The sequence below is a fragment of the Podarcis pityusensis genome (assembly GCF_964106645.2).
Source record: "Podarcis pityusensis genome assembly, chromosome: 16".
Classification (NCBI taxonomy): Eukaryota; Metazoa; Chordata; class Lepidosauria; order Squamata; family Lacertidae; genus Podarcis; species Podarcis pityusensis.
In genome coordinates, this window is record NC_138041.1 from 15605431 (window position 1) to 15617760 (window position 12330).

The 12330-nt window shown below is 49.3% G+C and overlaps 1 protein-coding gene across 2 annotated transcripts in view; it reads right to left on the reverse strand.

The window, feature by feature from the left end:
• Positions 1 to 12330, reverse strand: part of EHD1 (EH domain containing 1) — a 32824-nt gene that overhangs the window by 10365 nt on the left and 10129 nt on the right. For both annotated transcript variants that reach the window (XM_080985923.1, XM_080985922.1), the window contains exon 3: positions 10231 to 10328. In XM_080985923.1, the coding sequence (XP_080842049.1) occupies positions 10231 to 10328 (98 nt within the window). The remainder of the gene's footprint in view (positions 1 to 10230; positions 10329 to 12330) is intronic.

Below are 12330 nucleotides of genomic sequence, written 5' to 3' on the forward strand. Positions count from 1 at the left end.
AAGGCTGAACAAGAGAAGCTGAATCTCTCTCCCTGACCGCGCAAAGCTGCCAGACATTTGTTTTATTTATCTATACACCGATACTCATTTTAAAAAGTACCAGAGTGGTTTACAACAATTACTGCATCTATATAAAGGCCAAACGATAAACCTAACAAAGTTAAAATCAGAAATCAGCTGATGATTATGGAAAGATGCATTCATTCTTAACTGCCTGCATGAGCCTGACAGAACAGAAAAGTTTTCAGCAGGTGTTTAATACAGGAAACTGAAGGCATCTTGCAGAATCTCTAGTGGCAGAGCATTCCACAACTCCACATTCCACAGACATTCCACATGGAGGTGGAATGAAGAGGAACGACATTGGAGCCAATGACAGTAAAGGCTTGTTTACTTGTTGTTCTTGTTGTCAAATGTGCCTCACCAACTCTGGAACCAGCCACCAACGCTTCTGTGGATGATCTCAGTGACCTCTTAGGTACTCTGGACCTAAACTGCTCAAGGCTTTGTAAATTAATACAAGGACCTTGAACCTGGCTCAGCAGCAGATGGGTAGCCAGTGCAGATGTTTTAACAAGGGCTTTGCATGTTGTCAGAAAGATGCCCCCATCAGCAGTCTGGCCACCACATTCCGCACCGTCTGGAGCTTCCAAGGGCAGCACCACAGAGCGTGTTGCAGTAGTCTGGCCTTGAGGTTACCAGTGTGTGGATTACAGTGGGTCAGGAACGGTCGTAGCTGGAGAATCAGCCAAAGCTCATAAATCAGACAGGAAGCTCTCCTAGATGGTGTAGTGAGAGCCCCAGAATAGGGTGGAGAAGATCTGTGGTCCTCCATATACTGTTGCCCCAGCCAACATGGCCAGGGATGATGGGAGCTGTAGTCCAATTTCACCCAGACGGTTCTGGATGAACCTGCCTGGGTGCCAAGATCCTTGGGTGAACCCCTTCTCGGTCCCATCAACACAAGAAGTAGGCCTGGTGGTGGTATTTGGTGGAGCCTTTTCTGTAGCTGCTCCTAGATTGAGGGATTCCCCCCCCCCCCAAGGGAGGTTGGACTGGCTAAGAGTTTCCTGTTCAGAGGGGCCTTGTAGAACTAAGGTGCAGACGAGGCAAGACACTGGGCATTCTGTACTTTAATCACTGGTTCTAACTGTGTTATGATGTCTTAACTATTGTTTTCAGTTAAAGAAAGTTATATCCGAGTGGACATGTACATAATTGCACTGTAAATTAACCATATTCCTGTGTGGGATTTGCTTCAATGGTTTATAATTCTGAATTTTAATTTGTTGTAACCCATCCTGGGGCCTGGGGGTAATAAAGTTAATAATAGTGATGTGAATTCTTAATGAGTGCCTGCTCTTCCGCTCATACATAGCAGACATGGCTAAGCCTCTTTGCGAAGTTTTCAAATTTTACATTAGTGCATAGCTGTCAACTTTTCCCTTTTCTTGCAAGGAATCCTATTCAGAATAAGGGAATTACCGTTAAAAAAAGGAGAACGTTGACAGCTATGCATTAGTGACCGGAAGGGGGGTGGAATTTTTTAACGTCCACTCAAAATTATTTTGGAGTAGAGCTTGCAGAAAATGACTTCTAGGAAGTACCTCATCTCAAACAAACTCACCACAGGAAAGAGGCATGCTGGTTGCTTGGAATTTACATAGTTTGCCTTTTCCAAGGACTGGAGAACAAGACAAACAGAAAGAGTACAGTGACTGATGGGGTCGGGGGGACAGACAGCAGTTCTTTGGGACCCTAGAGATTCTATAGCCTGGTGTCCAAACAACTCACTCATCAGTCACAACCCCAATGTTCCTCACTGGCTAAAAAATCCTGAAAGGTCGGAGCAGCAAGGCTGCCTCATCTCACAGAAGTCACCTAGAAGGGTACTTGCACATTTTACTTCCTAACCCTAAGACATACCGTATTTTTTGCTCTGTAAGACTCACTTTTTCCCTCCTAAAAAGTAAGGGGAAACGTGTGTGCGTCTTATGGAGCGAATGCAGGCTGCGCAGCTATCCCAGAAGCCAGAACAGCAAGAGGGATTGCTGCTTTCGCTGCACAGTGATCCCTCTTGCTGTTCTGGCTTCTGAGATTCAGAATATTTTTTTGTTTTGTTTTCCTCCTCCAAAAACTAGGTGCATCTTGTGGTCTGGTGCGGCTTATGGAGCAGAAAATACGGCACTTAAAGGAAAATGTAAGAACATAAGGCGACACTGCTGGATCAGGCTGGTGGCCCATCTAGTCTATCATTCTGTCCTCGTGGTGGCCAGCTTGTGGGAAATCTGCAAGCAGGACCCTGGCACAAGGCCCTCTCCCCTCTTGTGGTTTCCAGAAACTGGAATTCAGAATCATTGCTGCTCCAATTGTGCCTAAGAGTCTGGGGTGGCTGATGGCAGCTCTCCCACTGTTCCAGGGACGGGTAGGGTTCCCAGCCTTCTGCAAGCAGAACAGGTGCCCTGCCACTCAGTTATGGGTCTTGCTTGAGGCCCCAACTCAGGGCAGACAGGATGACGACAGCCCCCGCCTCCATACACATCCAGAACTCAGAATAATGGAGGTCCTGGTGCAGCAGAGATGACAATTCACAGAGAAAGGCATCTGCATTCCTTTCCAGTTCAGCTGCTTCGGATCAGAGTCCCATAGCTGCTAGCAGAGGCTTTTAACTCATGATAATCAGGGTAGTGAAAAGGGAGAAATCCCACCACCACTTGGAAGTGGGGGGCTGAAACTCGCAAGAATTTCAGGAGAACCTGGTGGATTTCAGGCTGATGGCCCATCTAAGCCCAGTGTCGCTGCCTCCAACGGTTAAAGCCGAGCGGAGCCATTGTGGCTAGTAGCCAGAGGGCCCTCTGACCCATGAATTTGTCTAGTCCCCTTTTTAAAACCATCTAGGTTGGCGGCCATCACTGTGGGAGGGAGTTCCACAGGTTAACTCGGCACTATGCAAAGAAGTGCTATCACCTTTCCTGAATCTTCCAGGACTGGGTGCCCACGACTTCTCGTGTTACGAGAGAGGGAGGAAAAAACCTTTTCTCTGTCCACTCTTCGAAGGGCTAACTTCGAGCGGCAGCAGTGAGAATTAGACATCAGGCACCAGCCGGGTGATTTCTGCATGAAGTGAGGCTGGGGAATTTCTTCCTTTTTTTAGTGAAATAAAAAATTTAAGGTATTTTATATATATAATAAATGTTCATAAATGTACCAATCTAGCACGTACATAGATATGGGGACCACATGTCTGGAGCAGCACAGGAAGACCGCCCTGAAACCATTTTGACTCCCAAACTGACCAAATGTTTTCTCTGCGAGGGGGGGGGGGGGAGAGAGAACATTCCCATTGTCTCAGGAAGTGGGTAATCACCATCTCAAAGGAATGGCCAGACTACCAGGAAAGGCAATCAGATAAGGCATTATCAGATAACCTGGCAGACAGGAAAAACAACAACATTCAAATTTCTGTTGTAGACCACCTTTTCTGTGATGTAGGTATGATGTTTGTGGGGGGGTGGGTCTTGGGTTATACCCCTTCTGTGATGGGGTTTGTGGGGGGTGGTCTTGAGCTCCAGGGCAGGGAATTAAAAGTGTCTATATAAGGGCGGGCACACCTGGGTTCTGGGTCCTCTTCCTCTCCTGCGTGTGAGGGGAGCACCCTGTTGCAACAGTTCAATAAAGATCAGGCTTACGAGCTGCTTTGCTTCTCAATATTCTCTGGTTGGCCTCTGTTATTTTCTCCGACCGATGGAGAACCTACAAAGGACTCTAAGGCCTCTTGTGTCCCCCATAAGGGAATAAGGGCAGATTTTTGTTTATTACATCAGCTATTCGGTGGAAGGAACACGCTCATTTTAACTGAAGGGGGAAGTTGTGGCTCACCAGCTGTAGAGGAACTTTCCCAAGGGCAGCTTCCAGGCGAGGTTACTGGGCTGCCAGGCAGGAGGTCACCAAGGGCCAAGGCTTTCCCACAAGCCAGGGCTGGGTGCCCTCCAGTGCAGAGAGGGATGTTGCCTCCCTCTCCCCACGCCCACCTCTATCCCTGCCCCGGAGTGGCACATATCATACCAAACTAGGCTTTCACAAACCCTTCTGCTCACATTCCTACCACAACAAGCCACCCTGCAGCTCAGGTTCCCTGGCTTGTACACTGCAGGCAATGAGGGGGTGTGCACTTCATGCATGCTCAGAGGCACTCTCCTCACGCTCCAAAAGCCAGGCTATGAACTTCCATCAGCCACCACCGGAGGTTTACGAAGAAAGGCAACTGCAATTGGAGCCATCGCAAGGTTTAGGACGGATAAAAGGAAAGTCCTTCTCCATGCAGTGCAGATTTAACCTATGGAACTCACTCCCACAGGAGACCCTGACGGGCACCAGCTTCGATAGTTTCAGAAGAGGACTGGAGAAATTCATGGAGGAGAGGACTATCCTCGGCTACTAGCCATTACGGCTGTGCTCTGCCCCTCTCCCCCCAACCCCACACCAAGACAGCACTGCTTCTGAATACCGCAGGAGGGGAGAACTGAACTCACACTCGGATCCTGCTTGCCAGTTTCCCAAAAGAGGCATCTGGCCGGCAACAGTGTGAATGGGATGCTGGACCAGGTGGGCCATTGGCCGACCCAGCAGATGTTCCTTGTACAGTGGTACCTCTAGTTACGAACTTAATTCGTTCTGTAGGTCCGTTCTTAACCTGAAACTGTTCTTAACTAGAGGCGTGCTTTCGCTAATGGGGCCTCTTGCTGCCGCTGCGCCGCCAGCACACGATTTCCGTTCTCATCCTGGGGCAAAGTTCTCAACTCGAGGTAACTCTTCCAGGTTAGCGGAGTTTGTAACCTGAAGCATTTGTAACCTGAGGCGTTTGTAACTCGAAGTACCACTTTATTGGCATTCGAAAGCTCAGCTGCAAGAGAGAAACGGTGGTCACGCCAGCCCCAGCCCAGGAGCAGAATTCAGGGCGGCCAAAGGAGGCTGGCGAGAGATGGGAAGCAGACACCGCAGGCTTATCGCTCTCAGATGCTGCAAGGGGAAGAGGGAGGCCAGAATGTGCCAAATCTCCCACACAGCAGAATCGCCTTTGTTTGCAAAAAAAAGAAGAAGAAAAAAGAAACCCCTGTGATTTCCAATTCATCTGAAAAGGGGGAACTTTCCCCATGCTGATGTGCACATCTTGCTTCCTAGAATGGAAGTGTCATTTGGGGAAGTTAAGCTATTCCAGGCCGAGAGAAAGCACCAGTGCCAGGGAGGGAGGCAAACGGAGCGGACGGGAAAAACACCTTGCTTTGCTCACAAAGGATCCCCAGTTGAACTCACGTGGGGGAAGGCCTGGCGCTGAAACCCCAGAGAACCAGCACAGCCAGTCTCTGCAGATAGGACTGGGTCAGGTGAGTCAGTGGCCTGACTCAGGGCAAGAGAGCTTCCTTTTTCCAGATCTCTCTTTGGAACGTTTGAGGAGGAGGAGGAAGGAAGGAAGGTTTTGTAAGGGGATACCTCAAATGGTTTTTCCCCTCTAAATACACACACACACACACACACACACACACACACACACACACTCTGAATCACCATCCCAGAAAAGCTTTTCCACCTTTTGGATTCCCTGAAACATTTCCAGGTAAACCTCTCGCAGGCTATACTTCCTGGCCTGGACGAGGTGTGGAAAAAGTGAGGCCCTCCCAGCCCTCCTGAAAAACAATAGGAGTAAGAATTCCAACTTCCTGTGAGTCACTGCAAAAAGCATTGACATCACCGGACAGCCACACCCACTGTTTTGCAAAAGGCTCCCTGCCAACAGAGGAGACCAGAGATGCAGCAATGAGGAAAAGCAAAAGGAGGTTGGGGGGGGCAGTGGCCTGGGAGGCAATAGCCGGACACCCTGTTCCCCATTCCTTCCCGTGTTCCAGGCAGGAAGGTGGAAGCAGGGCGAGTGATTGGGGCAGGGGGCGGAAGAGAAGTTCCACCACTGCCCCACACGCCCAGAGACACTTTGCAAAGCAAACAGCCAGGAATGTGGGGCTTTCCGAGTTTACTGGTATCTTATTTTAAGAATCTGCAAAGCGCTGCATATAAAAATTACCTTGGCGGCGAACACAGGGGCATATATGAAAATAAATAAGATTAATAATGGAATTGTAGAGCTGGAAGGTGTGACGAAGCAGGGGTGCTCCAGAGAGCCTCTCCCACACTCTCGGATGCCCAACTGTGACACAGCAGCCTTGCGTCGATGCCACCCACCCTTTCACTCCTGAAACCCCAGAGGGGAGGGAAGCTAGGATGCACTAAAGCAATTACTTATTTAAAAGGTTCTGAGCCAGTGACCCAGGACTCCTCAGTCCAAACTGCACCTTTCTGGTTTGCTCAGACTGTAGTGGAAGTCCACACTCTCTCCCAGACCCACAGAAGAGTGTGCTGGTCTGCTTACAATGCCAATCCCAAACTCCCAGTAGTTTGAAGGCCAGGTATCTGGGCACATGGGGATTCAGAAACCTGGAGGCTGCCAACCACACACAGCTCAGCGGTCAAATTAAGAAACTTAAATAGGAAACAAAGGTAGTGGGAAAGCAGGCAGAACCTTGAAACAGAATGCAAAACAAACCAGAGCACCAAGGCTCTAAGTTGAACTAATCCTATACACTCGTTCACGTTTACTCCCAAAGCATCATCAAAGGCTGGTCAGCTTCACAGATGATCCTGTCTTGGAAATCCAGAGCTGGGAAGGGAACTGGATCCCCACCCCCCGACACTGGGAGGGGAACAAGGTGCAATAAATGGGGGGGGGGGGGTGTCTTTTGCTCCAGCAGGAATAATAGTGACAGAGGTTGACAAAATCAATCCTGTCTCCCTGGCTTCTGAAATGCCACTAGCATTTCCTGCACACTTCTATCCAACTGAGTTTGCCAGCCTGCTTTTTCTGCAGCTTTCTGCCTGCGTACCTGAAGGGCTGTAAGATACTTCATCTTAAGGCTGCTGCTAAGCACAAAAGCTTACGTTCAGCAAAACATACAACAGTTCCTCTTCCTGCCGGCGGCTCTCCATCTATTAGACAAGCTATAAAAGGAAAAACGAATGAGGAGGGCAAAGGAGAGGAGAGCGAACACTGAAGCATCTCTAAGCTCATTGGCCAACGCCTAGAGCCACATTGGTCTTCCTCGTGCCGCAGCGTTCTTTCTGCAAGGCAGGGGCTGCAGCTTCCCATAGGGGACTTGGTCACCTTGCTAGTGGCAGAGATCAGGATGCAAGATACCCTGAAGCACAACAGTCCAACCACTGCCATATCCTTGTCTCCCTATGTCTGTGGAACGTGACGGAGGGGATCAACACACACTTGTTTTGCCCTCCGGCGCTCAGCAGAACGGCTCCTGAGCAGCCTCTGGGAGGCCCCTGCCAGACCAGCACCAGAAGGGAATCCAGCTCCCAGCAAAGCTCAGACTGGCTTGGCCACATATCTCTGTGAGAGAGGGCAAAGGGCACAGAAGGCACGCATAGAGGTCTGCCTCCGCAAGGGCAGGAGTTGGCTGAGACTGCTTAATTCTGAGCAAACTAAGCCTCCCAAGAGTTAGACCATTATACAATTTTTCTTTTTGCAGGCAACAACAAGAAGTGAAGAAAACACACCCACACACCCCAAAAAAGCTGGGAAGCCACTGAAGAGATATTCATACAGTACAGGTCAGGACAGTAAATACAACCAATTTAAATAGATATTAAATCAGGGAGTCCATTATTTCTTTTCTACGTGCAGGTCATGTAAGTTGTTAGTTGATGCGTAAGACACAAAGGTCCACCAAACTTTATAAAAGCGTTTTATAGGTTCTTCATGAGCACATGAAGTTTGCGAGCTAGTTTCTCGGTGACTGCGAGATTCCATATATTAATGCATAGTTTAAAAAAAATAAAATGTGTATGAGCACTCATTTGCTAAACTAAAGCTCATTGACCACCACATCCTGGTTTCTTGCTTGCTGGAGTCAAGTGGAGCCTTATCGCTCATCTGCAGCACTTCCTGATAGCAGGGCAAGGAGAAAAGTCAAATTTCCAGGCCTGCAATAAGACACATGTTTCACTTCTGTCCAACTCGGGCAGCAGGACAGCAAAGAGCCCCTCCATCTCCCTATAACCTCTCCTCTGGGGCAAGGCCTGGTTCCCTTCTCTGCCCCCAACCCCAAAGGCAGCAGAGGTGCTAGGCCCCCCACCTGGAAAGGAGACTGTAGCACAGCCAGGAGATGATGGAAGCCAAACTGGGGTGTGTCTCAAGACGTAGTAGGACAGGCAGAGGGAAGATGGCCGAGACAGGAGCCTGGGAAGAAGGCAGCTATTTTTAGCTGCCGTCCATCTGCTTGGCAGGAGCAGAGTTTCGCTATCAGCGCAGCACGAGACGCCGTCTCCGCTTGCCCCGGGCCCAAGGAGAGGGGGGCAGCGACACTCCCCAGGCATCAGGAATGCTGCTCCTTCCTGGCGAGGCATGTACACCACCTAGAACACCCTTCTCGTGCCAGCCACATATTTTCAAGCTATGCCTGGAAACTTCAGCGAGGGGAATTGGGGGGGGGGGGAGTTTCCTCCAAGGAGGCCTGAACTTGGCCAGGAGATACAGGCTATAGGCCAAAGGCAGGGGGGAGGGGGGGAGGCTCTTCTCTGCCCCTCCCAAGGACGGAACATTTCACTTAAGAAGCCACAACACGCTGGGCATACATTCAACCTCCCAGATTATGTACCCCATCAAAGCAACCCTCCTAATTTTAAACCCACCGCCTACAACCAAGGGTTAGAAAACCCACCGCCCCCAACGGGGGAGGTGGTCAGGCAGCCCCTCTTAAAAAACTATCCTCTGTTCCTGAACGTTTGTTTTATTGGGGCAGCCCCAGATCTTCCTTTCCGGGCAAGGAGTTTGGTTGGGAAAGGAGGCAACATAGCTCCAGGCATTGAGAGCAACATCAAATTGAGCTTTCTGACCCAGATTCGGTTACCATTATAAAACTCTAGAAGACAATCCTACTTTTTAAAGGCAGGATTAAAACATCCTGCTCACTCAAGGAGGCTGCAGCAAATTAGAAGCCAAGGGCCTGGCAGAAAAGAAACGTTTTTGCCTGAAGCTATGTAAGGTTGGGGATGCGGGTGGCGCTGTGGGTTAAACCACAGAGCCTAGGACTTGCTGGTCAGAAGGTCGGCGGTTCGAAACCCCGCAACGGGGTGAGCTCCCATTGCTCGGTCCCAGCTCCTGCCAACCTAGCAGTTTGAACGCGCAAGTAGATAAAGTCAAAGTACAAGTAGATAAATAGGTACCGCTCCAGCAGTAAGGTAAACAGCGTTTCCGTGCACTGCTCTGGTTCGCCAGAGGCGGCTTAGTCATGCTGGCCACATGACCCGGAAGCTGTACGCCGGCTCCCTTGGCCAAGAAAGCGAGATGAGCGCCGCAACCCCAGAGTCGGCCACGACTGGACCTAATGGTCAGGGGTCCCTTTACCTTTATGTACGGTTGATGCCAGGCAAGCTTCCCCCAGGAGAGCATTCTACAAGCAGGGAGCCATCACTGGGAAGGCCCTGTTCTCATGTTGATACCCTCCGGACCTCCCATGTTACACTGATGGAGGAGCATCACTGGGAGCGTAGCTGCTTTCAATACTTTTGAGGAGGACATCCTTCTGGACAGGGCTGGGAATTGGGAAACTGTGCCCCTGTAGGTCATGCTCCTCCTATTCAGCAAATTGGTTCTAGTCTTAGCACCATGGTGTTCCACAGCAGCCACCCAGGAACACCTACATGAAGCCGCTGAGTGAGCTCGCCCAAGGTTCTTGTGCAAAGTGCCCTCGGTATACCAGCAATGCTCAGCTCTCTTCCGTCCAAGTCTTGGGACTTGCTGAACAAGCACCTGTAGCAGGTTGGACGGGTGCTAATATTCTGAAGCTCACTTAGGTAAGATGGTGGGGCTGTTGCTATGAGGTCTGTCTGACCAAGAAGATGGGACCACACTCATAGAAACATATGAAGAGCCCTGCAAAAACCGCAGCAAAGAAACATCAAGTTCTTGCACACACGGCCCCCAAGGACTCGGCTATACAGCTGCAAATATAACGTTCAAAGTGTGTTTTAAGTGCATTACCAAATGTGACCCTAGGTGGCGATGGTGAGCTAATGGGAAATTCAATATATATATTTTAAAACTTTTTTTATAAAGCATTTTCACAGTGCGCGTTTTTTAAAATATATGTCTAGGTTCAGCCCAAGTGTTACCTCTGCTTATCCGCTGCTTCTCTCCAGACAGGATTCCAGGGGTGTCAATTATGCTGATGCTGTCCAGGACTGGGTTGGGCAGCTGGGCACACATGAACCTACGAGGGAGGAAGGAGAGGACAGTTAAGCCATTTGTCTCAGCCGAAAAAGCAAGCATAGGGAGGCAGACGTGGCTCCCTGCCTGTCCTCCTCGCCACACCTTTTGGGCAACAGAGCTAACCGCTTCATAGAGTTGAGCCACGTTTCAAAGTGGGGCCTCCCACCCTCCAGCACCCACCTTTGTGTGGCACCACCCGCAAAGAGAATGGAAGGGTGCCACGAGAATGAGTGGAAGATAACTCGAGAAACAATTCACCCCCTCCACTTGCCGGGCTCCCTTGAACTTGTTTGCAGATTCGGATCAAGACCACAACAACAGGAAACTGATCTTGAACCTTTTGACGGTGGCCCAGGGCATAATCAAGTTTTGGAAGCCCTTTAACCTCAATAATCTAGACAATCACTGGTATTTCAAGACTTGGCAAATCGCCCTTCTTGGGGGGCAGGGGGTGGGACTCACATGAGCTAAAATTGTCCTGGGGCCAAAGTGCTTGAGATTCCTTCTTTGCCATTTTTTCTCATTTGTTTCATCCACAAACACAGTGGCTCAGGAAAGTCAGGTCCCACAGGTCTAGGTGTCTGGATTTAGTACAGCCCAAGGTTACGTTTTAATCTTCTTTTAAGTATGAACTTGCCACTGTTTTGATTTAGACCATCAAACCCTTTGGAACCACACACATTTCCCCTCTGGTTAGGTTTTATTTCTGATTCAATAAATTGTGTGGCTGCATCTTGTGTATTTCTTTACTGGCAACTGAGACAACTTTTCATTTTATTTCATTGATTTTTTGCAAACATAACAAAGAAGAGATTTTAAAGCGTCAAAGCCTGGAAGGACAAAAGCCCAAAGATACAAAACAGCTCCAAGGTGATAACAAAGCATTAACTCATACAAATATTCCCTTTACACATAATGAAGATTCGTTAAAAATAAAAGTGTTCCCCCCATGAGTTTTATTCATTAATGAGAATAAAGGTTCTATGTAATCTTAAATGAGTCAGACACTTGCAAATACTGATGGCATTATATATTTTTAAAAATACATAGGAGAGGATGCCACTGTTCCACCGAGAGTGGATCCACTTGGACCCTTAACTTTCAGCGGGGATGTTGAGGTGTCAACGAAGAATGCAGGCCTAGCCTGAAACCATCTACCAGGACCATCGACAGCAGCTCTCAGGAAGAGAGTCTTCTCCACTCTTCTTACCAATGACCAGAGAGATGCTTGTGGGATTTGAACCTGGGTCCTTCCTGCATGCAGAGCGGACACCCTCCCAGCGAAGGCCCTTCCCCAAGCTTCCCGGACCCTGTGTGAGACACAGGTTTTGCACCCCAGAATTGTGTTGAGGTTCTCAAGAGCTAGACGTTCTGCTTTTCAAAAACGCTTCCTCTCAATTTCACAAGGAGGAAGGCATGACCACAGGACACAACAGGAAGATTTGGGCAGGGTAGGAGTTGCGGCAATCGACGGGGCTCAGGTGGACAAATTCCTTTCGCCCAGGGATGGGGAACTCGAAGACGACCTACAAGATATTGTGCAACTGCAAACCATCTTCCTAGACATGTTGTTCATGATGGCTGCTGCGGCTGATGGGTGCTAGGAAATCTAACAACGTCAGGGGAAGGCGGTCAGGTTCTTCCCCTCCCCTTGAGCTACAGACCAGGCCTGTGAGCTGGTTATAAAGTCCAGAACACCACCGCTGCCACTCCCACCAATTTGGTCTCCAGGGTATCTTGTTCCAGCAGCTGACTGAAGGGTATTTATTTTGCCTGGAGACCAAACCCAACGCAGCACCTTTAGACCTGGAAAGAATGTCCCATCTGCACTCCACATTTAAAGCGGTATCAGACCACCTTAAACAACCATGGCTTCTTCCGCCAAAGAATCCTGGGAGCTGTCGTTTGTTACGGGTGTGGAGGGTTCCTAGAGGAACCCAATTCTCCCCAAAGAGCTATAATTCCCAGAGTTTCATGGAAAGAGGGAAACCACTCTGGGAATT